Source organism: Prinia subflava, chromosome 12, assembly GCF_021018805.1.
Source record: "Prinia subflava isolate CZ2003 ecotype Zambia chromosome 12, Cam_Psub_1.2, whole genome shotgun sequence".
NCBI lineage: Eukaryota > Metazoa > Chordata > Aves > Passeriformes > Cisticolidae > Prinia > Prinia subflava.
Window position 1 is genome coordinate 18,305,444 of NC_086258.1, and position 27,618 is coordinate 18,333,061.

Here is a 27,618-nt window from a genome sequence, read left to right on the forward strand (position 1 = left end):
GGTTCATCAGGAAATGTATTAGCTCACTTTGGTAATGATTGTTTTGAGATACACGCCGGGTTTCTAAGGTTACCTGATCCCTTCCTTGGGAAGGATGAAATCCACTTTGAACTGTAACACTAGAACGTGCTCCTGGAATAGTTACTGTACAAATGCTGGAGAGGATTATCTTGGGAAAAGGAAGGGAATGAAAACGTGTTTTTGATTCTTTTACACTGTGTGTGAAGCGTTTGGCCTGAGGGACCTTGTGTTCTCTTGTTGACTATCTGCTATTGACATTCCTCTGCTCTGAGCACCCTTGGATTCCCTGTGTTCTGCTAGATTATTTTAATGTTTTTCCTGAGTTGTTAAAGGTGGTAGCTCATACTTTACAAATCCTACAGGACTACTTAAAATGTCTGTTTAAGCAGCTCACACTCTGGTAAGTGCTCTGAAGCTGCTGCTCAGGTGTGCATCGTGCGCCTGATCCTTCAGGTTCTTCCTGAGCTGGTTGAGGCAGTGCAGGGTGCATTAGCATCCAGAGAGGAGGTGATTTTCCCTGCAGGCATCCTGCCCGTGTGGGGAGGCAGCAGTGGCTCATGCTCAGCTCCCTGTGGGCCCTGTGTTTAACAGCAGCACCTCGATGCTGCTCAGCTGCCCCGGGCGTGGCACCCACTGTTATTGCTGCCTGTCCAGTGGGGACAGCTGAGCTTGGTGTGACTCAGGCTCCTGGTGGCATCTTCCCCTGCTGACTGAAGTTCTCTGTTTTATGACTTGCCCTCCTGTTTCCAGGATGCTCTTAACGTTGCAGGCATAATTTCTGATTTGGCTGCTGTTGCTTTTTTTAATCAGTTTTTATGGAACCAGTCAGACTTTGCACCTTTAGGAGGCCAGACAGGCTCTCAGGAACTTCTGTTTTGAAGCACGAGTTACTAATCTAGAAAACTGATGATTCTGCAACTCCGTTAAAAATTCAAATGCCACCTTGAGGTCTTGCTATCACATGACTAGATATATCCCTTTAGATAAGCAAAAAGGGATGTTCTTAACCCTCTCCCCTCTCTCAGACAGGCCCAGCAGATGTTCTTGAAAGACGTTTTGATTATTGTTGGAAAGGCATCTTCATGTTCAGCCTGAAAAGTCGTTCCTGTAACTTAAGCCCCTTCTTTCTTGGCTGCTTGGCCCAGCAGAGCTGATCTTCCCTCCCACTGCAGAGGCCTTTTTGTGTCTCCTGGTTTTCATTTATCAGCCTGTCCAGTTTTCCCTTGTGCTAGTGTTCCTGGGCTGTTTTTCAAACCATAATAATTTATGTTTTTCTTCTTTGGAAGTCCTTGCAGTTAGTGCAGAATTATTTTTTAAATGCAGCATTTGTATGTTGTGGTTTAAGCCCAGGCAGGAGCTCAGCCCCTCGCTCACTCCCCCCTGGCAGGATGCAGAGACAATTGGTGTAGTAAAAGTGAGAAAACTCGTGGGTTGAGATAAAAATAGTTTGATAAGTAAAGCAAAAGTCACACACACAGGCAAGCAAAACAGGGAGTTGAATCTCCACTTCCCGTGGCAGGCAGGTGTTCAGCCATCCCTCACAGCATGGCTCCACCACAGGGAACGGTGCCCGGGGAAGGCAAACACCATCACTCCCAACTCCTCATCTTTCTCCTTCTCCCTCAGCTTTATACAGTGATCATGACACCATCTGGTGTGGAATATTCCCTCGGGTCAGCTGGGGTCAGCTGTTCTGGCTGTGTCCCCTCCCAGCCCCTTGTGTCCCCCCAGTGTCCTGGCTGGCAGCGTGGGTGAGGAGCAGAGCAGGCCGTGGCTCTGTGTGAGCACTGCTCAGCAGTAATGCAAACACCCTGGGTTATCAGCACAACCCCAAACCACAGCTCTACACCAGCTACTGTAAGAAAATTAACTCTGTCCCAGCCAAAACCAGCACGCTGTGACTGGAGAATTATTAAGTTGCCTTTGAGTTAATCTGTGGACAGTAACCTGCTGCTGTTTACAAGTAAAACCTAAGGCTGATTTATTTTCTGTGACTTTCAGGCTCACCCATTGTGTAGCTCTGTAATCCAGGCTGTTCAGAGCAGTGCTGATTCTTCTCTTTCACTTTTCTGTTCCTAAACTCATCTTGCTATGAGAAACTTCGAAGTTTCAGGTACTTTATTCTGTAGAGACTTCAGTTTGATAATGTGCAGTTTCTTCTTCACTCCCCATTTCTCCTGTTTAATCAGTACCCATTTTCCCCCTGCAGGTAGTCCCTTGAAATATACATTTAAATCTATTCCTTACTTCAATTTCCCCAAAGTTTCCACTGCAGTTGTTTAAGCTTGATTGACAAACCATGAGAAGCCTTCCTGCAGGTGCTGGGGGTGTCAGGCTGTCCTGTGCTGCTCTGGCAGTTCTTTCCTGCTGTACATGTGAGTACCTGGCATTTCCTTTCTCAACAGGAGAAAGTCTTCAGAGTGAAACAGGAAGAAAATAATATGTTCAGTGCCCCCTTTCTGACTTGGGCTACATCATAATTCATATCTTGCTACAGCTTCCATATCTTGCTGCCAGTTTCCAAAAGTAATAATTTAATTTTTTTCTTTGTTGTGTAGTTATGTCTAATCTTACCCAGTGATCAGTGCGAGAAATCAAATGAGAGGTCACCTTCAGCCTCCCAAGTTGTTCAGCTCTTCCTTTCCAGAGAAGATCTGTGGAAGACTTGGTGATTTGGTGCCTTATTATGGCTACTAAGACTTTAAAAAAAATCTAATTCTAACTTAAAATCTGTGGGTAATAGCTTAGATGTGTATTAACATTGAACACTTAAATCCATTATCGCATTCTACTGATACCTGGAGTGTAGGTGGGATGTTGAAGCTCATCTTGTTCCACCCCACGGGGTTGTCACAGCCTTAACTCACATTTGCTGGAGATTCAGGGAGTGTTTTAGTCCTTATTTATATTCTTTTAGTGGCAGTGCTGCCTCTGCTGTGGATGTTGAGCTGAGCTGGTGCTCGGGCTGACGTCATTGTCACCCTGTGGCCAGTGGCAGATGTGACAGCTCCGTGTGCTCCCTCTGCTGTCACCAGCTGCCTTCTCAGCACAAACACAGCTTCTTCCTGAAAAAGAAATAGCAGATAAAACTGAATGATGTGGTTTGTAATTCTAACAAGTGATAATTCTTAAATAGCCCCTGTTTTTGCCCAAAGTGTCTTGGTGTGTTACGAGTTAAAGTCAGGGTCATGGGGACAGCACAAACACCATCAGCTGGCAAATTTAAATTTTTATTTACATGAGCAACTGGGAACACCTTAGATTTCCCTCCTAGCTGTCTGTCCTCCAAAGTGCAAGAATCTACTTTAAAAAACAAACTTAATAATGCATCGTTAGACAGATCTGCAAAGCCATTAAAGGGCTGTTATTTTTGTACCCTGCCTAGGCAGACAGGGTGGTTTCTTCTGTTGACAATTGGCTTTACTGCAAGACATTTTCATTTTTTTCTGCAAAAAGCAAAAAGGAAACTCTCTGGAAACTGGACAAACTCACTGAAAGTGTGGAATTGACCCATAGTGTGAGGGGAGGAAGAATATTAGGATATCACTTATTAAACCAAGCTGTATTTCTTCTTAAAATGCTGGTGTTGCTTCTTTTTAGCTAAGTCTAAGCCCATTTCTATGAAATAACTGTGTGTAATGCGTGTGGAGTAATTAGGTATTCCTTCCTAGTGAGGGGAAGACATGTGTCTAAAATAAACTGAGCAGAATTTTTGAATTAAAATGAAGTAATAATATTAAGTTATTATTAGTAATCTTTATTAAAACATCTTTAATTTCTTTTAACATTCGTGTAATAGAATCTGATTTACTGGGAGTGGCATTTAATTAATTTAATTCAATTTAGGGAGTTAACTCTATTACATATTAGTACAGAAAATTACCTCTGAACAGTCATTTCTCACTGGTGACATGCAATAAGTTAATTTAGCTCGGAGTTGGTTTGGGTGCGTTGTGAGTTCTTGGTGAAAGTTGCTATGGTGACAGCCGGATCACCCAGGGCTGTCACTGGGACAGGAACCCCGCTGGAAACACGGGATGGATCCCCTGGGATTGTTCTTGCTGCCCAGTGGGCGCTGGAAGCTCGGGAGGAGCTTCCCTGGGCACTGCCCGTGAAGGGGGGTCCTGCAGAATGTGCTCAGCAAATGAACTCGCTCTGGGTTTTCTTTGGTTCCCCCTTATCTGCAGGGAAGTGATTGTTGAATCCCCATCAGGGTTTAGTCTGGTTTTCTTTAAGAAATTTTCCTGGAGAACCGTAATAGGAGAAGGTCTGTAAACTGCTGGAGCTGCTTTCTTCATGGTTCTGAATAATTTAAACCCTGTTTTTCATGTGTGGTATTAATGCACGGTGGCACTGGAGACATAAAAAAATCTGTTCAGCTTAAACTGAATTAATGAAGAGTTTGCATCAGATTCGGTGTTGAATCAGAAATGAAGAGTTTGCTTCAGAGTCTCCAGGTTTGACTGTCAGGTGGATGAACTCAGACTTCCAACCCAAAACCTTCTAGGAAAGAGGCCAGCATTGAGAAGCTTATTCAGAAAAACACTATTCCATATGAAATGCCATGTTTAGGTTTAGAAGGAAGTATTAAAAACACCTGAAATATAATTTTTAAGTTCAGTGTGTTTTCTTCCTGTCCCCCCATGCAGATCTGTATGCAGACTTAAACCCTGGTTTGTTTGTTTTATCTCTAGAGCATGACTTTAATTTAATTTTGTTTAACTGAATAAGGGATCACACTTCATTTTGGGCTTCAGGTTTTTCTCAGCTGCTCCTTTCTGAAGGCAAGGATGACATTTCCATGTATTTCAAATGCTAGGAACTGCGTCCAAAGAAGTATATACAACCCCAAACAGGTTTTTATGATAGAAAATCTGTGAAATTTTATTAGTACAGTCCCCTAAAATGATAACGATGTCCCTATGGGTTCTGTATGTTAAAGACCTACTTTCTCAAAGCAATGATTTTCAAAATAATACTGTGAATTATAAATAAACACATCTTCAGTTATCCTAATAAGGCCACAAGATTTTAACATCTAAGGCTGAAATATTTCAGGTTTACCTTTCATTGAGTTGGCTCCATGCACAATTTCTCAGGGTGATGTTACCTGAAACTTGGAACAAATCCACACTGCCCAGGTGTCGGAGTCCATGTTTCCATGGATCCTCCACAGAGAGTGAAAAGTACAGAGATAGAATTAAAACCTTTAGAAAAATCAGAATATATAAAAGCTACTTTAGATACATAAAGTAGAAATCTAACCCTGAGCCTTAAGTCTTACATGCCCTAAGTCCTAGTTCAGTGTAGAAGGACACAGCTTCCTTTAGGCTTACAGCATGTAAGACTTGAGGCTCAGGGTTAGATTTCTACTTTATGTATCTAAAGTAGCTTTTATATATTCTGATTTTTCTAAAGGTTTTAATTCTGTCTCTGTACTTTTCACTCTCTGTGGAGGATCCATGGAAACATGGACTCCGACATCCAGGACCAGGGGAGGCTGCTCCATGCTGGACACTCTGGCTCTGCTTCAGTTTTTCCTGCTGACTGATTTCGAATGATAGCTCAGATAACAACACTATCTTTAGAGCTGTAGTATAAACATATTAAGCCTTCTTTTGAGCTAGAATGTGAACTGGAAGCGTTCTGCTAAAATTACAGAGGCCTGTTACTGGTTGCTCACAAAACTGTTGCTATTTTAGTGTCACATATAAAATATTCATTTGGTACCATAAATGTCCACGACAGGAGGGCCGAGGCTTTGTGTTTGCACAGGCCTTTAGTCAGAGTGACATGTGTGCCCAGTCCCATGATTCCAGCAGCACAGGCAGTGTCAAGCAGCATTACACTTCCCATGTGAGCAGCAGCCCTGTCATCTGCAGGCAGTCACAGCGTGCCTCCATGGGCATGTCTGAGAGGAGCTAAATATCACTGCAGCCTGCTCCTCCAAAGCACAAATGAAATACCTGCAGGAGCTGTGTTTCTGCTTTCCAGGGGAAAAATGTGCCTGTGTGTAGTGATGTGATGTGTCTGGGCTGTTGGGCCCAGGGTTGGTCCACACTGTGCAGGCCTGGGGCTCCCTGGACTCTGATTTTGGGCACACAGAATCACACGGGCTGCCTGCACACCTGGCAGCTCAGAGGTGTCCTGCACACATTGATCTCTCTATCCATGGATATTGATCCATAAATACGCACTGGCAATTTCCAGGCATTCCAGAAAACAGCCAGGGAGTGTTTACCTTCTTTCCAGCCCAAGTGTCTGAGTGGGAAAAGAGGTTGTACCTGCTGTAGCATGAGTGCTTAGTATTCCCAGTTGTTCTGGGTGGGATGGCAGCACTGACTGTGCCCTGGGACACCCTGAAACTCCAGGAACATCCACCCTGCATGGACAGACTGTGGGTACAGCACATACTCCAGGTGTGATAGAATCTGTGCACTGTGTGATTTCTGTAGAGGCAACCCCAGATAGAAATGAGGGGGATGTGGGGTGTCTTTACCCAACCACATCTGCATTTATACTGGGGTTCCATCACTGTTCAAGGTGAAGGAAATTTCGGGCTCTTGTATCCAGTAAATCAGTGGATACTGAGGCTATCCTCATTTTCAGTTTCTTAGGAATGTGCTATTTATTGGGAATTTGCATATTTATCTGTTTGTGCGCATGGTTTGAGTTTCTGCTATAAAGAATATTTACTACTCAGTCTGTGCCTGGAAGTGGTATGTGGAAAGGAGGAAGAACATGTCTGGTGTGATGGCTGTGCCATTTGTAAATTTGTTTTTAAAACATTCTTTTGCATATGAAAACTGTGTAAAACATTGTCTAATGAGATTAAATGCACACAGTTAGCTAAAAATTGAGGGATTCGCTTCCTGGGTCTGCCCAGATCTCTTCTGTGACTCTGTATGAAGTTATTTAATCTGTAAATATATGCTTGCATTTTCCCACTGGCACTTGTGTTGATGATAGTGTTGGTTTTGTGTAATTTAACTTTAAGCTGTTTCCTGTCTGCTCTGACTCTTTTATTGTGTAGTTCCTGCTGGGAGTACCTTGCCTGGAGCAACACTGAGGAGGGTTTGGAGGGTGAGATGGAGGTGAAGGGGGGAGCACATGCCCGTGGCTGGCCCCTGACATCCTCTGCCGTGTTCCTGAATTGTTGGGATTGTGTTTGTGATGCTCTCATGTCCTGTTGGTGGGATAGAACTTACCATGTTTCCCTAGTGGGTCTTTTTACAGTTAGTTGGTGGAGTTCAGATGTTCCTAAATACTCTGGGAAGGAATACAAGATGTGATTTCTCTGTGAAGAGTTCTGCACACTCTATAGGAAAGTCTTACAGAACCTGAAAATATTCTGCCAGCATTTCTAACCACTTGCTGAGAATCCCTCTCTTAATTCTGAGCTGCCCTCTCACTTAAATTTTACAGTAGTAATTTCCTGCTCCAGTTAATTTGTCTCAGCAGTGACTCTTATCTCCCTCCTGTCCTTTTCAGACAGTTGTTAATGCTGTTGTTTCATAACATTATTAATATGGGTGATTAAAAACCTCCAATAGTTTCATTATTTTCCTTTAGAATAGCCAAGATCTCTGTCTAAGGCCAGTGTATTGCCATGCTCCAGAGGTAGGAATTGGGCTTGCAGGAGAATTCCAAGTTAAATGTGTGATGATGTGTTAAAGGAAACACCCCTGTGCTGAGATGTCAGAGGTTTCAGGACAGAGAACACCTTCTAGTGAGGTGAATTAATTTATTTATTTATCTGTTGCTTTACAAGGGGTAGCATTTGGGCAGGTGTGTGTGCAGAGGGAGGTGCATGGTTAATACCGTGCCTGCCCGGTGGAGAACTCTCACTTGAAAGGAAACAGATGAATTGTCAAGTCTTGAAAGTTACCATCTGTTATCAGTTCACGTCCTGCAGGAATGCAGCTCTGTGAATTTAACTGTTCCATTGCCCACAGACCTGGTTCCTAGCTTGGGCTGCTGAGCTTGAGGACTGATGTGTGCAGTCCAATTTCTGCTCATCAATTAGCTGATGGCAAAGCCCATGTGTGTGCACTCAGAGCTTTCAATAAACATGAGAGAGTTTGGCTTGCAGTGGAAGAGCATCATATTTGCTTTGGATTATCAATCTATTGTTGATGACAACCTATCAACCTAATTAGCTGTACCGTTTTTAATGGCACAGCTAATTAATTGTGAATTTAAAATTAAAATTATAATCAGCGCTAACATGGAGGAAAGCAATGAGGGAAATATTAAAACTGTTAAAAGTATTCTTCACAAGATTGCTGCATGTGAAACCAACCTGAATAATGTAGAATAGGACTGAAAAAAACCTTAAAAATATATGTTGAGTCACCCAAAACAGGTTTTGTATCTTTCTGTCAAAAGAAGTATTTGTCACCCTCTCTGCTGACAGATCTGAAAGAACAAAATGTAGATGCTGTTCCAGAAAGGGAAACAAAATCTTGTGTCAGAGCTCTGAAGTACTCAAGAATCTATGTTTTTGTTAGGAACTTCTCCAGCTCTTAAGAAAAAAGTTCAGTTTGTGAATAGAGTTGGGCTCTGACCCTTTGCTGCACAGAAGTTCTGCCTCAGGGTGGGCTGTGCTGGGCATACAGAGGACTCACCATAGTGGTGAAGGGATAAAATGTCACCCAGGATTGATACAATTTCAAACCTACACTAATAAAGAGCAAAATGGAGAGGATCTGCAAGTAGGGCTGGTGAAGAAAGGCCACATCTGAAAATTATTTAAAAACCAGCAGAAGCTGGGGGTAGTGCTGTGACAACCTGAGAGAAAAAGGATTTCTTTGTCATGGCTGAGGGAAGTGGGAGAACTGAGTAAGATGGATTTGGAGCTCTGTTTTCACGTAGAGTGGTAGAAAATGTGCTCTGAGGGTTCTGGGGAGGTCATTTATTCCATCCTCTTGCCCTGAGACAAGATCACCAAACCTGTGTCATGTCTGCAGATAATCCTTAATCATCCTTATTGTTGGAATGTAAGTCCAAATCTCCCTGACTGCCATTTAAACCCAGCAGGTCTTGTCTTATTCACTGTGAGGTGGAGCAAATAATTTAATTCTATTTTCTTTATATTTTTTAAAATTTGTGTACCCAGTGTCTTGTAGACTGACTACTCCCTTATCTCTGTTTGCTGTGGTAGTTCCCATTTCCAGATTCCCGTTTCCTTTGTGCCCTTTTCAGGTGGTCCAGCTCCATCTGGGAGAGATGCTCAGCTGTGGCTACAGACAGGGAAGGCTTTGTGATGCCAGGCTCGAGTAGATGGGGTGCTGAGCGTTTATCCCATCACTTGGCTTTTTACAATCTTCTTGATTATCTTTTCTTCCTCTTTGGTTTGTGTTCTGCTAAAACATTGCTTCTTTTTCTGCAGAACTGTGTGAGGCGAGTTGTTTGCTGTTCTGTATTTAATTCCTCCTGCCTAATGATGTGACTTTCCTTATTGAATTGTAGTAGTGAATTTTGTCACATCTCTTCTCCAGCTCCTCACTGCTGAGCTGTGATCCTGTCACACAGTGATCTGACCACCCCCATCTTTCTTCTCCCATCTTGGGTGTCATTTGCAGATTTAATAAGGATATTCTCTAGTCCATCATCCAGCTGTTAACGAAATATTGAACAGCGTAGGCTCAGATCAAGTCCCCATGGAATCTCTTCTGAAACATATTCTGTTTTGACAGCAAGCCATTGATTCTCCCAGAGAACATTTCAACCAATTTTACATTTTGCTCACATTTCCCCACTTTGCTTATGACAGTATCAAGTTAGAATGTCATTTCAGCAGCCATTACATAGTTAAGACATATAGAGTGAGCTTTGGCTGGTGGGACATGGTGGGAAATGTGAGCAAACAGACAGAACTTGTTTGAACTGAGGTGAATGACTGGGTCTGAGGGGAGGGAGGAACAAAGGAGTGTCTGGGTGGGAGCCAGGGGTCAGCTGGGTTTGTGGCTACATTGCTGGAGAGTCAAAGTGGAGGTGGGGAATGAAGTGCTCAGTGCTTCTCTATTTCACACCTTTGCATAAAGCCAGCCGTTAGGAAGATAAGACCTTCTATTATTGAGAAATCCTGATAACTGATTTAGAAGTTCTCTATGAACTTTGCAGCTTCCTGTTAATTCCTACTCTGACTTCGAGTTGCCTGGCAAAATAACAACAACAACAAAAAAAAACAAACCACCCCTGCCCCCCAAAAAAACCAACCAAACAAAACCTCAAGTGTAGAAGGTACAAGTTGGTAGAAGTGAGAAGTCTGTCAAGAGAAGTGGGTAAGACATGAGATTTTAGAACTGGGGTGGTGAAAGACTGAGGAAGGAAATGTTGTAAAAGATGAGAAGAAAGTGGAGAGGAAATGTCTGGAAGAGGAAGCAGAAGGTGCTGGACCACGGTCAGCTGCAAGGGGGGAAAATTAATTTAAACCAGGAGAAGACTTTATTTGTTCTGAGTATCAGATAAATGATATCATCAGGAATTGGCCCAAAGTCAAGGCATTTCTTTAAATAAATGGAGACAGAGTTCTAAAGCCACAATAACACATGTATTTTTACTTTTATCACTCAATGTGGGCTTTGATGTCAAACAGCAGCTTCTGGTTACATTATTAAAGCCGTTATAGGTTTGGAATTATCTTGGCATTAGACTGCAAGGTGGTTTTTTTCCCAGAAGTTCATAATTTTGAGGGAAGGGATGTTCATTATTTGTTGATTATTTTGAAGGAGGGAATGTCCAGGCAGAAAATTTGTCATTTTATGTGTAAAAACATTAGAAGTGGGTTTTATGCAGCAGTTCTGAGCACCTTTGCTGTTGCCAGCAGATGTCACTGTGGATAGCAAATCCCAGCACTTAGAAGACAAAGGAGGTAATTTGCTAAATGAAAATTCAGCCTTTGAAAGTAGATTTGGGGGGGTGTCAAGAATTTTTTCCTGCAACAGACTCCTGTGAGCAAATAAAAATGGGTTTCTCACTAATGAGGACTTGTGGTTTTGCCCAGTGCAATGCTGTGTTTTGTGGCTGTCTTCACCCGACTTGGGTAAGTTCCTGGCGCTCTGTGTGACCTCGGAGGGGGTGTCTGTGGGATTGTGTTCCTCAGCTTTATTTGGAAAGCCTTTAGTGTTTAGAGGGAGCTTTAACCAGCAGTGGATGTGCTGCAGTGTGTGTGTGTGTGCAGGGAACTGGCCGTGGAGGAAGTGGCTTCATTAAGGTTGATTTGGAGGGGGGAGCAAGATGAGGAAAAAAATTGCCCGTATGATTGGCTGGGAGAATAGCTCTGAATTATGGGATCCATCTGTTTCCTGTAATGAATTCATAAACCCATCAAACAATGACCTGAACGAATTGCTGAAGGAAAAAAATAATACACTGGCATGATATGTTTAACGCAGTGAGGCATTGGCATTGTATAATCAAAAATTCTCCTCACATCCAGCACTTTGTAATGGAGCTGCTGTGTTTAATAGAAGCTGTAAATAAATCCTGTCACAGTAGCAGCCAAGAATGCATTTCTGGGTTTAACTGTTTCTCTTCTGGAATGTCTGGTCCTTGAAGGCTTTAGAAATGCAAGTTTTATAGAGCTGGAGTGGGGGATTCTGAAATACAGAGAAATGTTAATGAGGTAAATGAAAGGAAAAAGCTGCCATAAATCAGTATTATGTGGCTTAACCAGTTTCTTTCATTTATGCATGTTCTTTCCTTATGTCATAGAAATGTACTTAAAAGCTATTGTTGTAATTGAAATCTGTTAGACTGATCCTATTCATTATATTAATAAAATCCACCTACAATTGCTCGTAACACTTTTTTATGCAGTTGGGATTCCCGAGATTGTAATCATCAAAAAGCATATGGAGTAATTATTGGATTTGTTTGGGTAAAATTGGATTAAGAAGTTTAGATACCATTAAGTACTGATAATTATTACAAGCAAGCTCATTGTTTAGTGTATGTACGGCTCGGAATGGAGAGTAAGCAGATACCCATCACAAACATCTTAAGAGCAAGAAATCGCAAGGCTTTCATTTTACGCCTTTAATTGTATTTTTGCAAGAGGCTTTCCACTTAAATGTTTTTGCTTTAGCTCTTTAATCACGTGCTGGTTATGAAAATCACTGGGTGTTAAATCCTTTCCCCCACACGATTTAAACAACATTGATCGCATTCAGGCAAATTCAGCCATAAAAGCTGTGGTTTAATTCCTGCCTCTGCAGCAGCTGCCCACATGGCATTACCGTGCCAGTGGAGTCCTGGCAGGTGAAGGGGTGCACAGGCTGCTCTGGGGCTGCCAGGACTCTCTGTGGGTTGGCAGCTCGGCCCTTGGGGCTGGTCAGAGGCAGAGCTCCCTGCCTGGGAGAGCTCCTGCTGCTCTGCCTGTGTGCCCCGTGCGTTCTGCAAGGGGCACCCACAGTTCTGCAGGGGGCACCCATCGTTCTGCAGGGGGCACCCATCGTTCTGCAGGGGGCACCCATCGTTCTGCAAGGGGCACCCATCGTTCTGCAAGGGGCACCCACAGTTCTGCAAGGGGCACCCATCGTTCTGCAAGGGGCACCCATCGTCCTGCAAGGGGCACCCATCGTTCTGCAAGGGGCACCCATCATTCTGCAAGGGGCACCCATCGTTCTGCAAGGGGCACCCATCGTTCTGCAAGGGGCACCCATTGTCCTGCAAGGGGCACCCATTGTTCTGCAAGGGGCACCCATTGTTCTGCAGGGGGCACCCATCGTTCTGCAAGGGGCACCCATCATTCTGCAAGGGGCACCCATCGTCCTGCAAGGGGCACCCATCGTGTCAGCGTGCAGCCCTGCAGGGAGGGCAATGCTCAGGGGGTTGTAAAGATGCTCTTACTGCCAATAGCAATTCTTAATTAGGACATCCGGGGCAGACACTCAGAACATTTGGTATTTCTCACAGTGCATATCAAGTGAAAATTGCCGGTTAAACATTGCTGAGGATGGCTTTTGTATTGTCTTTGTAGTATATATTCTCTAAGTATTGTTGCTGTGTTTGAAGTGTAAATTCCAGCCTGGTATGAAGCTGGAATTTAGGGCTCAAGCCCATTTGTGTTATGTTGGTCACTCTTCTTGCTTTATTCCCTGTCATTGGGGTAATTAAACAGTTCTTTTCCAGCTACCATGATTTGTAGATATAGTATTCTTACAAGAGCTTCCATTTAAGTACTCTAACGAGATTTTGATGTGCAAAATAAAAATTACTGAGCTCTGTTGATTAGAGAAAAAACAGTAGCATGAATATACAGAAATATTTTAGTTCTAAAGTACAGTGGTATTTTGATTTTCTTTGTTCTTTTCTCTGATCTGTGATTCAGATATGTAAAGGCAACATTGTCTCCAACACTGGAAAAATGGGTTTCTCTGGCCTCACCTTTGTGATGAAGCACCTTTGTTAGTTTACATTAAAGTGAAAAGTGTTGCCTATTCTATGGCTTGCACTAGTGATTTTTAAAAAATAAATATATCTATATGCACACCTTTGGAAGTATGAGATGTGATTTACATATACACAATATTGAGAATATAATGCTTTTTAAAAAGCTTGCCTGTCTTGCTCTCTAAAATATGTTTCCAATTAATTAATATTCCTCACGAAAATCTTGGGGCCAGACAAATCCCGGCTCTGCTGGCATTGTGCCAGTGAGCAGCTTCCATTCTCTCCCCTTTTCCTCCTCTCCCCTGGCATTCCCTCTCCTCTGCTGGCGCCAGGGGATGTGTGCCTGGTCTGTCAGCCGAGCTGGAGAACCTCCCTGCCTGCCATGGTGGGTTATTTTTGGTTGATCAGCCTGTGTCTGCAGTGCTTTGGGTGAACCTTGTGCTAAATGACTTTGCAGAAATCCCGAGTCCTTCAGATCTCACTGTTTGTAAATGTTTGCATCTCTGTGATGGTGGTGGTAGTAGAGGTAAATGCTTACATTGCTGTAACTGTAGTAGCAGAAGCAATAGGAGCTAAAATAAACCCATTACGATGAAGTCAGATTTACTTTCTATCATGTGAATGTCAGATCTATTTGTATTGTGGAAACAGAATAGTTTTCACATACATGTTGAATATGCAGATTTGGTATTTGAAAAGAATTATTCTGCATTCCATGACACTTTTTATCTACTTTTAAATTTCAAAGTAAGGATAAGCTGTTTGTTTCCAGAGGTAATTGTATATTTTGAAAAGCTAAGGAAAGTTTATTCTCTGCTCTTCACGTGTTAGTGGTACTTCAAAATTTTTAATATATTTAGAGTTCCTTTTTTGTTCAGACAGAATCACAGTGAAATTATTTAGGTTTCCAAAACAAACATCTTGGAGAAGCAGCGTGCTGATGGTTCTGTCAGACTTTTTGGCATCTTTTTGCTTGGTCAAGTCCCTGCTTGCTTTGACCCCACCCTCGGCATTCCCTTGGCGCTGTTCACTGCTGCAGCTGTAGAAGTTGTTGGGTTTTCTAGGTGTGCCAGAGCCTGGAGAGAGGCTGAGTGTGAGTTTATAGTGTCTGTGACAAGCAGTGTTTGAACAGCGTTCTTGGGCACAAGGTGACTCCTGGGGAGGGTCCTGTGCGGGGCCAGCGCAGGGTGATGATCCCTGTGTCCCTTCCCACTCAGCATTTTCTGTGACTGTGAATCAGCTGGGGTTTGCACTTATTGGACAAGGCTTGTGATGAGCTGGGGCAGTGCTTGCTTCTGTCCATCCCAGAAGCTCAAAAGGTTTCTCTGGGTGACCTAAGAGCTGCTGCCGGGTGAGCTGAGCCAGGGCTGCCACCCCCAGCACTGTCCCTGCTCCCTCCTGGCTGTCCCCAGGGGACCTGGCACTGCTGCTCACCTGTGCCAGGTGTGCAGGCACATTCCAGGGTGGCCTGGCTGGCTCATTACAGCCTGGCTTAGTGGGGGTGTCAGATCTATGCCTGGATGTCGGTGACTGGGATGTCCTTAGAGTTTGATACAAAGGTTTGGATAAAGACCACAAGAAACCCAAAGTTTGTGTGAGTGCTGAATAAGCTGGTGGATCAGGTCTTTTAGCTTGTTTTCTTGGGAGCTTATTACAAGCCTGAAAATGTTTGTTTTCATGGCTGTAGACCCTGGGATTTGATGTTAATATTCGCAAGGTTGCCTCCAAATCTGCTGAACTAAAAAGGTAAGGTGGGTGCAGCAGGGTGGCACACATTTTAAATTAGCATTCTGTTCAATACTGAAATTATGAAAGCTTTCTTTTGTCTTTCCTGTTTTAAACCATACAGATGTTTCGTTTCAGTAGGGCATAAAAGCTTCCAGTACCATCACAGAAGGTAAACCTACACAAAAAGTAACACACTCTGCTAACTTTTCAGTGGCTACAAAACATCCTTTCACCAGTTAAAGCAAAAAACCCAAACAGATAGCTTTTCAGATCCTAACCCAATGACTATTATTTTCTTTTGCCCTAGTGCCAGAACCTATTAAGACCAGTTTAAGCCAGCCCCAACCTGCCGGTACCGGTACCAGTACTTCCACCAGCACTCTCACCAACAGCAGCAATGGCAAGCGCGCGTCTGCCAACGGGCAGCAGCCCGCGGCGTCCCGATACCTGCCCCGAGAGGTGCCTCCCCGCTTCCGCCAGCAGGAACAGAAGCAGCTCCTAAAGCGGGGGCAGCCACTGCCCGCCGGGGCTCTGAGTGCCCCCGGCCCGGCGCCGGGCGCGGCAGCAGCAGCGGGAGCCAGCCCTCCTCCTCCTCCTCCTCCTCAGCAGGGAGCAGCGGGACAGCAGCATCCCGGCAAGGCGCAGCCAGGTAAGAGCAGCTGCCTCCTCCAGGAGTGCTTTAAAACTCTGTCGCTGTAGGACACGAACGAAAGATGAAATACTCCAAATATCTCAGAAAAAGCTTTCATTGTCTGATTTTATAAGGTGTTCCGATAACAGGCTTAACGTGATTGGTGAACAGGAATGACACCTCCCCAATCCCACTGGTTAAACTAGAGGAACAGCCAAAATGTTTTTCTCTGAGAACCAGAAAGGCAAACCACCACCTGGAGAAAGATTGTTTTGGGAAAGGATGGTTGTTTTGCCAAGATTGTTTTGGGAAGAAGCTTTCCTAAGAAACTTTTCCCTTGGGAAAGGAGCTAGCAGATACCAGCAGGCTAAAATCCCTAAAATATCAGGCCCACAAAATTCCATTTTAAGATTCCAACCCTCCATTATTACTTGTATACTAGCACAATGTGCCATTTCTGGCATCAACTTGTAGAAGATTTTATTCTTTGCTCATGTGCTCAGAGCTGTGGGGTCTTCCTCCAGTTTGTTTTTTTCTTTTTCCCCTCTTGTTTCTTTGGTAGCTATAATGGATCTTCAGGAAGTGTAAATATTTAGTGATGATTCTTACAGAAGCATTGGTAATTTGGATATTTACAAGTTATATCTATCACTCTGATAATTTTAATGCTCCTTGAGCAGTGTTTTGCATGTTTGTAAATAAGGAATAGGAACTTTGCTTATGTGCTGTTGTGACATTTTTATACCTTTGCTTGCTTATATTCTCAATTATTATTTTCACCTTAAGAAAAGAGGTTTTCACTTTGGGAAAACTAGTTGAGTGTCTCAGGCCTTTCTATCACTTCATTCTGTCCTTTGCAGGTCACAGAAGGGTTTGAGTTGGAATGGACATTAGGAACATCTATTTCCCTGCCATGGGCAGGGACAGCTTCCACTGTCCCAGGCTGCTCCAAGCCCCATCCAGCCTGGCCTTGGACACTTCCAAGGATCCAGGGGCAGCCACAGCTGCTCCGTGCACCCTGTGCCAGGGCCTCACCATCCTCACAGGAAAGAATTTAATCAAGATAGCCCATTTAATGCTGCCCTGTGCCATTCCCTGTGTCCTGTCCCTCCATCCCTTGTCCCCAGTCCCTCTCCACCTCTCCTGGAGCCCCTTCAGGCACTGGAATGGGCTCTGAGGTTTCCCTGGAGCCTTCTCCTCTCCAGGTGAGCACCCCCATCTCTCCCAGCCTGGCTCCAGAGCAGAGGGGCTCCAGCCCTTGGAGCATCTCCGTGGTCTCCTCTGGACTCTCTCCTGCTCTCCATTCTTCTGATGTTGGGAGCCTAGAGCTGGACACAGCACTGGAGGTGGGGTCTCAAACACACACACAGGCCATTCTTTGGCTGTGGAATAAGTCTCTTAGCTAACTTCATTTTGCTGAAGCTATTGGTGTGAAATAAGCAGCTCTCTCCTTATTTGCCCTCTGTGCTAGTGATGGTTTGAGCTTTGCTGTTGAGATGAGCTCAGTGGTGCACATCCCCTTTTCCATCTCTGCGTGGTGTGGATGTCAGGCAAAGCAGAGACTGTTCTGGCATACAGTTACCCATGGCTTCAAAAAGTGATCTGGACTAAATCATAAAGGAGGAGTTTGATATCTTGAATATTAGTCATTTCTGTGTGATCTCAAGTGTTGCTCATTATCACTCATTAGCACTGTCAAACATCACAAAATTTGGATCTGAACTGTCTGCAGTTTTTCCCTTTGGGCATTAGCAAATCTTTCACTATTTTTGCTGCTGAGCAGAACTACAACAGAGAAAATTCTTTGGTGTTGTCCTTAGAAGTTTTAGTTAGATAAGAGAATAATCTCTCTCTGAAATTACAGCTCCTGTGGTTATCGAAATACATTTGAAAATATCACTCTGCTACTCCCCAGAAACCCAAAACTGAACATACAAAATGAAACAATTGATTATTTATTAAAACAGTTCTTTTTTAGGGAGGAAAGAGGCTCTGCCTCTGCATTCTCAAGTATTTGCATTTAGTGAGATGGAAAGTAATCATTTCCCAGCCGTTCTCTAACTTTTCTAACAGCAATCTTCCTTGCAAATCCCAGTTCATCAGGGATGGTTCTGACATTCTTGGCTTCTTCTTGGGACTGGAGAATATTTGTTAACTGTCAGACTAATGTTCTGTGTCAGAAATAGGTTTATTACTTTATTTTCAGAACTCTAGCATCATAGAAATCGTAGCATATCCTGAGCTGGAAGGACCCACAAGGATCACCCAGTGCAGCTCCTGGTCTACACAGACACAACAATCCCTCCCTGAGGCACTGTCCAAATGCTCCTGGAGCTCTGAGCCTCATTCCTCATCCCTGGGGAACCTGGGCAGTGCCCAGCACCCTCTGGGGGAAGAACCTTTCCCTGATACCCACCCCAAATCCCCCCTGGCACAGCTCCAGCTGTCCCTCGGGTCCTGGGCAGCAGAGATTGGAGCTGCCCCTCTCACCATTATTGATGTGGGACACACAGAGCAGGCAGCTGAAGAGGCTCAGGCTGCCTGAGGGTCAGGAGATTTCTCGCAGGCATCGTTGTAGATGTGTCTGAAGCATCTGTGTTTGAGTTTAATGAAACAAAGGCCACTGTAAATCATAACATAACTCATAAAAGAACTTTACTTGTAAGAGTGTAGTACGAGCTGTCTGACTTTGATCTTTCCAGATGCATTTCTACCTTGAGGCTTTATTTTTTTTCCCAATTCCTATTTTAACTTGCTGTATGTGTAGTATATGAGCCAGTCTAGCGACCCTCAGCAGATGTTTTACACTGTTGAATTAGTTTGGGGGTTTTTATTTTTTTGCTTCTTTTATGTTAGCACTGGAAAAGTTCAGAGTACAGTAAAAGCTAGTAGAAACGAGAGGGAAACAAACAGTGCAGCAGCTTTTCAGCTGCATTTTATATTATTGCCCCAAACAAGTTAACCCAGATCAAACTCTTAGCAGCAGTGTTACTTAGCATCATAATCATGGAATAGTTTGGGCTGAAGTAGCCTTAAAGCCCATCTCATTGCCCCTGCCATGGACTGGGACACCTTCCACAGACCAGGTTGCTCCAAGCCCTGTCCAGCTTGGCACCAGTGTCTCACCACCTTTAAAGTGGAGAATTTCTTTCTAATATTTCATCTAAACCTGCTCTTCTTAGCTTACAGCCATTCCCTGTGTCCTGTCCCTCCATCCCTTGTCCCCAGTCCCTCTCCAGCTCTCGTGGAGCCCCTCAGGCACTGCAAGGGGCTCTGAGGTCCCTGGAGCCTTTCCTGGCATTCCCACCTCTCCCAGCCTGGCTCCAGAGCAGAGGGCCTTCAGCCCTTGGAGCATTTCCATGGCCTCCTCTGGACTTACTACCTCTGACTAAATAATTTCTTCCTCACTTCAAATCTAAACCTGCAGTTTTAATTACTCAGTAGCAGTTTGTCCATAGAGTCACAATTGTCCTGTTGCTCTTCACTCTGTGAAGACAAAACAAAAGGTTTCAAAGGCACCACGAGCTCTGCACACTGAACAGACCCCTTGGAACAGGATATTAAACAAGCAAAGTCTTGGCTGCCCTTTTGTGTGCTGGCACGACGTGGTGTTGTGAGATCTCAGCCATGGCCTTTTCCACACAAAAAGAACTTGCTGAATTCTGGAGCTCATGTAGTTCTTTCCAGCAGGTGGAGCATCAGCTCATTTACTGACTGCAGGCACAGGAGGAAAAAAATAAATGTCCAGCTTGGCTTATAACAACAGCAGCTCTGTGCCTGGCTGCCCTGGGAGGCCAAGGGAGGAGTATCTCTCTCCTGAGGGACTTTTGTAGCCATGAATTGCACATATTCACAGTCTTGCTCAGTCTCTCATACAGGCTTTTGTTTTCATCTTGTCGAGCATAAAAAGCAAAGAAGTAGGAAGAGTACCCAGGGAAGGCTAAAGCCTTTTCCTCTCAGCTGTTGGGATTTGAGTGACTGTTGGATTTAGAATAAAAATAGGGAATTCTATATGCTGTCAACATGAGAATTTTCTCAGAATTCTTACTCAAACTGGTGTGTTTTTGCGAATATGAAGAGTTTTAAGCAGGATGATTCTCACTAAGAAATACTTAATTGAAAGGGAGTTTTTTGCCATCCTCCTCTTAGCATCAGTAGGAGCTGTTTTCCTTTAAATGTCTGTCTCTGGTTCCCATGGTATTTCATTTACTAAAGAGTCTTTGCATGTGAAAGTTCTCTGGAGAAATGGTAGGAACAAAAAATCAAAGAGTTCAGTGTTGTAGCTACCTGAGCCACATGCAAAGAGGAATTTTGTGTGCACTGTGGGAGAGGGATCCCTGCAGGGGCATTATTGGGCATCCTCAAGGTGTAAATGCAGTGATTCAGCTGTGCTCAGGGCTCCCTCCCTGTCCTGCCCTGCCCAGAGCCCCTCAGACCTGGGCTGGCTTCTGCCCAAGCAAGATTGGCTTCTTCAGCTCATCATGAACCACAGCAAGACCTTTTATATGAATGATCTGGTGTAACCAAAGAGTCAGGATTGCCCTACACGAGCATCTTGTATCCAGAAGATGCCTGATGTGAGTTCATGTCTGTAGCATTTCTTCTTACAGCATCATATCTCTTCAGATTTAACTTAAAATTACACATTCATGCTCCTTTCAGGCCTTATTTATAACTACCTGGGTACAAGGAATACTGTTAGAGAGTCATTGCCAGTCTCTCCACTCCAAAAATCACACTATTTTATCTCTTTATTCTCTTATCACCAGCCCCTATTATCTACTGCCTTGGCCTATCCAAAACACTTATCAGAACTTAACTGCAATGTCATGAATTAAAAAGGATGTTCTGCCTATGTAAGGCAAGTGGGAATTAATGGCCACTAATATATTCTTTGTCAGGTTTATCACCTAGAAATATCAGTGAAGTGGGTGAGAGTAGGGATTTTTTGTTTCTCTCTTAAGGTAGTCTCTAAAACATTAACCAGACAAACTGTTACAAAATTAAAACATTTCAAATTGTGTAAAATATTTTAGAAATCTTACCCCTGAAAACAGTCTTTTATTCATTGTTAACTATTATGGAACTGTTTTCTGAAGTACTTTAGTGTAGAATAGTTATTTGTGTGGAACGTCTGTCTTGAGCTACAGAGCTTGTTCTTGACCTGCCCCTTCTAATCCTTCCCAGGATTACACTGAAGGAAAGCTGTATCTCTAATTTATGAGCAGTACTCTATTATCTAGTCAGGTTGGTTATTTTTACTTCAAGATGGGACTCTTTTCCCTCCCCACTTTGTCATTTAACTTCACTAAACAGGTGAGTAGTTAACTTCCCTCATTAAGGTGTGAGGCATTTTCCCATTAATTGAATTATTGGAATGATCCTTTGCCACGTGATCTAAAAGAATTAGGATAATTTCTGGAAGCTACCATGGGAGATTAAAAACAACAAGTAATAGAGATTTCTTAGCTTCTTTACAAATGATGAATTTTATATAGGAGTCTCCAGGCAACCAGTATGTTTGATGATTATTAGAACAGAGATCAAAAGAAGTAATCAGTTCTCCTCCAAGATGCCTTTGACTTTCCTGAAATTCAGCAATGTGAAACCACCATCTGTCAACTCAAAAACAACCTACCATCTTCTGCAGCAATCAGGGTGGAACCTGGGCCCATCCTTTTATTGGCAAGTAGAGTATTTTGCAAAACAGATCCATATTATCTGTTTCCAAAGTCCAGAAAGAAATGAGAGCAAGTAACTCCTGCAGTAATCAGAATGAGTAAACACACCAGCATTGTGGGAACTCGAGTTGCACTCTTAATTTGTTCTATCTGTTGTTTGTTGTGAAGTGAGAATTTGACAGCAGTTACAAACAGAGATTTGTTTCTCGCGTGTGGGCTGATGCCAGATTTTGTGCTGAACTCCATTCTTCTTTGAGCTGGAAGGTTTATTTTGCATTTGAAGGTTTCTTTAGCTGCAGTTGAGAGATTCGTGCTCATGACATGGTGTGGTGTCCACCTTGAAGTGGGCAGCTGCTGAGTGCTCTTCTGTGACAGGGTAACTCTTCTTATAATCTCTTTGTATTAGCTCTGGTTCTGATAATTTTGTTAGGAAGCAAGATTAAAATATGCTGGTTACTGTTATAATCATGTCTGACAATACTCATTCCAAACATCCAATCCTTTAAGTGCAGTTACTTCAGAATTCCCTCAGACTGGGCAATTTTGTATGGTTGTAAAGTCAAATTTGGAGAAAAGTTTTAGGGAGAGATTATTATGCCTTCTAAAGCCAGTCAATAGAGTTGGAAAACACTGATAAACTTTGACATACAGTCGTTTCATCAGATCCAGCAAAGTAATAGAGACCTTTCTGCTAAAGTCATGCTTTAAGAATTCAGCTTGAGCAGTTCAGCCCATGGTGATTTCTGATGGCTGTAGGTAAGGCATGCACATGCCAAAGCAGTTCTGAAATATAGTAATAAAGTTTAATTTCAAAAGTCTGATATAAGATTTAGCTTGATCTCCTGGAGGCATTGCAAACAGGCTGAGCTTTGACAAACAAAGCACATGTGAAAAGTGCTTTTATGGAAATGATTTGCTGAACTTCACCTCTTTGGGGCCATATTCTGCAATTCCATTAGCAGCATATCTTTGCTGGCAAAACATTACTGTGTTTTTGCTTTTAGTTGGAAAGTTGCACAATTAAAACCAGAAACTTTTAAAATTGATTTATTCTGGATCTCCCAGAGCAGAGTTTTTAATATGTAATAGTTAAAACACTAAAAGCTTTAAAGTAGAATTTATGTAATATTTATTTATTGTGTTTGCACACTTCCTCTGTATATAAGTTTGCATTTTATATGGAAAATACACTTTAAAAAAAATGTTCTTCATAATACCAGATGACACGCTTTTATGGTGTCATGGCTGTTGATCTCAAATGAAGAAAGCAGCATGGAAACACAGGAATTGGCTCTTCATGCTGCTTCAGTGGAAGGTGACTGTCTATGACAAACACACAATTCCATCCTGCCAAGAAACTCCTGACAGCTTCAATCCTTACACACCTCTGTTGGCCACAGTCCAGAGCAATCCATTGTACAGCTCACTGTACACACATTTCTGTAACGTGGCTGTGGAAAAGTTTTCCTACTACTGAGGTTAAAACATGAGAAAAATTACCAAAATTTGGCTTGGTTCTATTTTTTGCCACTAGTCTCACTCAATTAATGCTGTAAAGGGATGTTCAGGTGTAAGAGGTTGCTGTGTTTCTGTCTTCTTGTTGTTTCTCAGGGCTTTGTTTAGCATTTGGTAGCACTTGATGTGTGACCTGTGGCCCTGGAAATCAGGCAGTGTTCCCAAAGCTCACAGGTGCTTTAGACAAAAGGAAGTTAAAACACCACACAAGGCCACAAATGTAGCAGATAATGCAGAGAAGGGATCTAACCCATGGTTCTGTCTCCTGGACGATGAACATTTTCTGAACTGCAGTGACAGGAAAGAGTTTAGAGTTTTGTCTCCCATCAAAATTTTCAAAAACTCCTTACAATGCTTTGAATACAAGGAAGTGGCAGTCTCTGTGTAGCTGAAATACAGGCATTAGGAATGAAAAATTATACTAAAAACTCATCAGTAAACTAATCTTTGAAACAAACTTTTCTGTGTTGTGGACGTTATCTGACATCAGGCAGCAGAGCATGAAAAATAAATCTGCTGCTTCAAATCTCTTTGACAGCGATCAGAATTTTGCACAGGGAGAAAGAAAAATAGAAATCTGTGGAAGGATAAATAACTGAGGTACTTTTGTAGTTTTACTGTCCTCACTTTCAAAGAGTGGGGCTGTGCAAAAATTTGATGGCTCAGAGGTGGCTGCTTTTGCTTCACGAGCTGCAGAGCTGAGTCTCTTCTGCACCTTCACAGTGGATGGCTGTGCTGCAGGGACAGCCAGGGACAGGAACTGTCCAGGTGTCTGTGAGGAAAGAAAGGTCAGGAAACAACCTGGCAAGGTGGTCAAATGTGCAGTGGCAGTTTTGTGACAAAGTATGTGAAGAGACCGAATAGCAGGACCTGTCCTGATGGTGGAGAAATAAAAAATAGAAAGCGACTAAGGTCAGAGTGACCAGGGAATAGGCAGGAGTTTAGTCCTTGGGAAGAGGAGAAAGTCCCAGATGCACACTTAAAGTCATGTGGAAATTACAGGAAAGCTGAATTTGTATAGCTTGAGAATCATATATAATGCTACTAGAATGAAATAAAACTTTTTGGCAGTTTGGAGGGAAAAAAGCCCCAAAGAACAAAAAGCTAACTTTCATAAGTGAGTCAGTATTAAAAGCAAGGTCGGTGGGACAGAGGGAACCACTGATGGATGGCATCAGGAACACTTTGAATACCTTTCCCCTTCATCTGTAAACTTAAAACTAAAGCTACAGTGAGTTAGAGCCCCTTGGGAAATAGAGTTTGCAGTTGTCTGGAGATGATGACATTCATAGTAGACTAAGCAGAGGATGGATTGGAGTATTGTGGTCACTTTAAGAGTATGAAAACTACAAAAGAGAAAAAAACCTACCAATGTTAGGAGGTGAGAAAGTTAGAACTGAGGAAGTGTAAATCAGTCAGAGTAACTGTTACAATGATCCTAGGGGCAAAAAAAAACCTCAAAGCAGCCATTTCTGTGCATGTTTTACTTTTCAGGAGAGAAATGCAGAGTCACTGAGGTTTGTGGAGAGCAGGTTATGCCAAAGGGGATAGTTAAACAACAGCCTTCAATAAATTTTTCATCAAGGCCAACTGGAGAAGAGTGCTAGGCAACAGAAAGGCAAAATTATAGTATAGAATAGTGGTAACACAACTGTGTAATTGGATAAGAAATAAAGAAATAGGAAAGTTTCTTTATTTTGGCCAGAGCAGCTCTGTGCCCAGATACAGGTGTGTGAGTCTCACACTGCAAAAAGGGATCTGGTCACAGGTAAACTTGATTAATGTGTTAAAAAGAGAACAGTCACTGAAGGGTAGAGGCAGCACTGCTTCCCTTGGGATATGTGGAATAAGGCCCCTGAGCATTCCAGCTGGAGGTCCTGAGCTTCAGAAGGAACCAATTGGAAGAAGCAGAAAAATGCAACAGGAGTGGGTAGAGATATTGGAGAAAAGCCTTGCCAGAATCAGAAGGAATCAGAGCTCCTGAGTGAAAGGAAGATTGGAATTATAAATGCTGAGATACCTAAATGGCTGCTGCAGGGAGGGAAATGATACCTTCTGTGTGTCTGTGATAGATCAGATAAGAAATTATGGGCTTAAATTTCAACAAGGAAGATTGAGAGTGAACATTAAGAAAATTGTGCTGGTATGAAAGCTGTCTTGAGAAGTGAGATTGAGCACTTGGGAATGTGCAGGCTCCATCGCTGGAGGCTGTCCTTGCTGAGCTGGGTTAGATTCACCTCGTGTGTGTCAGGAATAGTTCCTTGGACCGGGTGAGTGGGCTGTATCACCTCTCAAATCTCCATTTTTAGTCTTCAGGTATTAATAATGATGAGTTTCAAATTTATGAGACACATTCCCATCAAAGTTGGTCCAAGATAGGAAGGGAACAGTTTGTTGGAAGCTGCACTTGAGTTTGCTCCCAAGCTTTTTGGTGGGCTCTGAACTCATTTCTTGGGGTTCTTCTTTGGCTTTCTGTGTACCCTGACTGGTAAAAACAGTCCCCTTCAATAGGTGCCCTATATAAGTACTTGTCTTCATAAATTTGAAGTTGATTATAGGAAGTCTGTGTTATTTATAGGAAAAATACAAGGAGCCTGGTTTTAGCTAATGGAAATTTCAATCATATAGTATAGTTAGTTTTAAAGGAACATAATATACCACAACAAAAGTTCCACTTAAAACAGTTCTTGCAAAATTGTCTCTCAAGCCTAGTTCCTGGGTGCATTTGAAACAATTTTCTGAACACAAAACCAAGCAGGTTTGATGTCCATTTATGTGTTGTTTCTGAAATGAGGTTGAACCCGGCCGGTATTCAGAGACTATTGCAGAGAAACAGAGAATAAATGGCTTCAGGAGGAAACCAACTATTTTCAGGAGTCCTTCAGTGGAGCAGTTCTTGAGCCAAGAATAGCAGCAGCGATTGTGCCTCGGTGGAGGAGCGGCAGCGACCCTGAGAGCGTGGCCAGAGCTCTAAAGAGCCATGGGCGTGAGATCCAGCACCGCTCCAATGAGCCCCCGGCAGGAACTGAAACAGCAAAGTTGAAACGTGCCCCATTTACCACGTCATTAATATGTATTTGGGGCAGGTAGGAGGGGAAGTGATTGTCAAGGAGTGTATTAGACGTGCTGGAAGTTTGTGCGAATTAGCCTTCGAGATTTGCATGCGGGCACTGATAAAAGCCCTCTACGTGCAATCTTGGAATTTATGACGATCTTTAGGCCCAAAAAATGTAAAGCTGACCCCATTCTGCTCGCTCTGAGTGTTCCTGTGCCTTGGAGGGAGCTCCCAGCCCGGGGTGTTCCAAGATGGTCGGTCCCGCTGTGCAGGCGCAGCCAGCGCCCGCTCCTGCCGCATTGTTCGGGCAGCTCTTCCCTGCCTCTATAAACAACTGCGCTGCTGATTAATGCGCTCGCCTTTGCCACTTAGAGCTGGTTTAGATAGAGGCAGGGAAGTCATTAAGGGCTTGGCAGCAGTCCAGGGTACATCTGGGACTTGGGAGCTGCCGCTGGGGCAGGGAGGAGGGCGGCGGGCGGGAGCTGGGGCAGGGGAGAGGAGAGGACGCTTGGCACAGGAAGGAGCCGGGGCAGGGAGAGCGATGAGGCAGGAACTGGCACTGGGGCAGGGAGGAGGGCAATGGGCAGGAGATGGGGCTGGGAAAGGGAGGAAGGCACTGGGCAGGAGATGGGGCTGGGAGAGGGAGGAGGACACTGGGCAGGAGATGGGGCTGGGAGAGGGAGGAGGACACCAGGCAGGAGATGGGGCTGGGAGAGGGAGGAAGGCACTGGGCAGGAGATGGGGCTGGGAGAGGGAGGAGGACACCGGGCAGGAGATGGGGCTGGGAGAGGGAGGAGGACACCGGGCAGGAGATGGGGCTGGGAGAGGGAGGAGGACACCGGGCAGGAGATGGGGCTGGGAGAGGGAGGAGGACACTGGGCAGGAGGCAGGAGATGGGGCTGGGAGAGGGAGGAAGGCACTGGGCAGGAGATGGGGCTGGGAGAGGGAGGAAGGCACTGGGCAGGAGGTGGGGCACGAGGAAGGAAGAGAGCACTGGGGATGAGCTGGGGCAGGAGGAAGGAGGAGGACTCCAGACAGGAGGCAGGAGCCGGGGCAGGCGTTCAGCAGCGCCCGCGTCTTCTCTTGGCTGACTTTCAAAAGCGGCAGAAAAGCAGCTACGGGCGCTAATTGTAGCTGGGTCCTGAAGTGAAAATGTTTTGTGACAGTTGAAAGAATTTAAAGAGGAAGGAAGATCGGTTTAGTGTCAGCTGCAATTAGATAATCAAAGCTTAAAAATCCTGCTCTGTTGATACCTTCACCTAGAGCCGGGGAGCGGAGCTCGGGGAAGGGGGAGGAGGGCTGTGCGTGGAAAGGGCATTTCCATAGCCAGTGCAGCCGAGGCCCGGCCGGGCTCGCAGGTTGTCTGGGCGCGCTCTCGCACAGAGAGATTTTCTTGGCAGCTCTACAGGATGAGGCTTACACTGTACACAGCCGACATATTGAAGCCGGGAGCCCTGGAGAACGTAGAGGCAGGAGTAGAAACAGCTCTGCACACAATGTAGCGTCTCCTAGGATGGTTGGGCGGCTCCTTTCTTCAGGTATTTTATTACCCATCAGCCCTTTTTAGAGCCAAAAAAAGAGAGAAAGTA

At 44.0% G+C, this 27,618-nt stretch overlaps 1 protein-coding gene across 11 annotated transcripts in view; it reads left to right on the forward strand.

Moving 5' to 3' along the window:
* TNRC6C (trinucleotide repeat containing adaptor 6C) overlaps nt 1–27,618 on the forward strand; it is a 97,856-nt gene that overhangs the window by 27,647 nt on the left and 42,591 nt on the right. For 9 of the 11 annotated variants that reach the window (XM_063409846.1, XM_063409850.1, XM_063409848.1 and 6 more), the window contains exon 4: nt 15,455–15,796. The exons of 1 other annotated variant lie outside the window; for it this stretch is intronic. In XM_063409846.1, coding sequence (XP_063265916.1) covers nt 15,455–15,796 — 342 coding nt within the window. Of the gene's footprint in view, nt 1–15,454; nt 15,797–26,988; nt 27,568–27,618 lie in introns of those variants that run through there. One more of the 11 variants, XM_063409857.1, reaches the window with a different exon arrangement.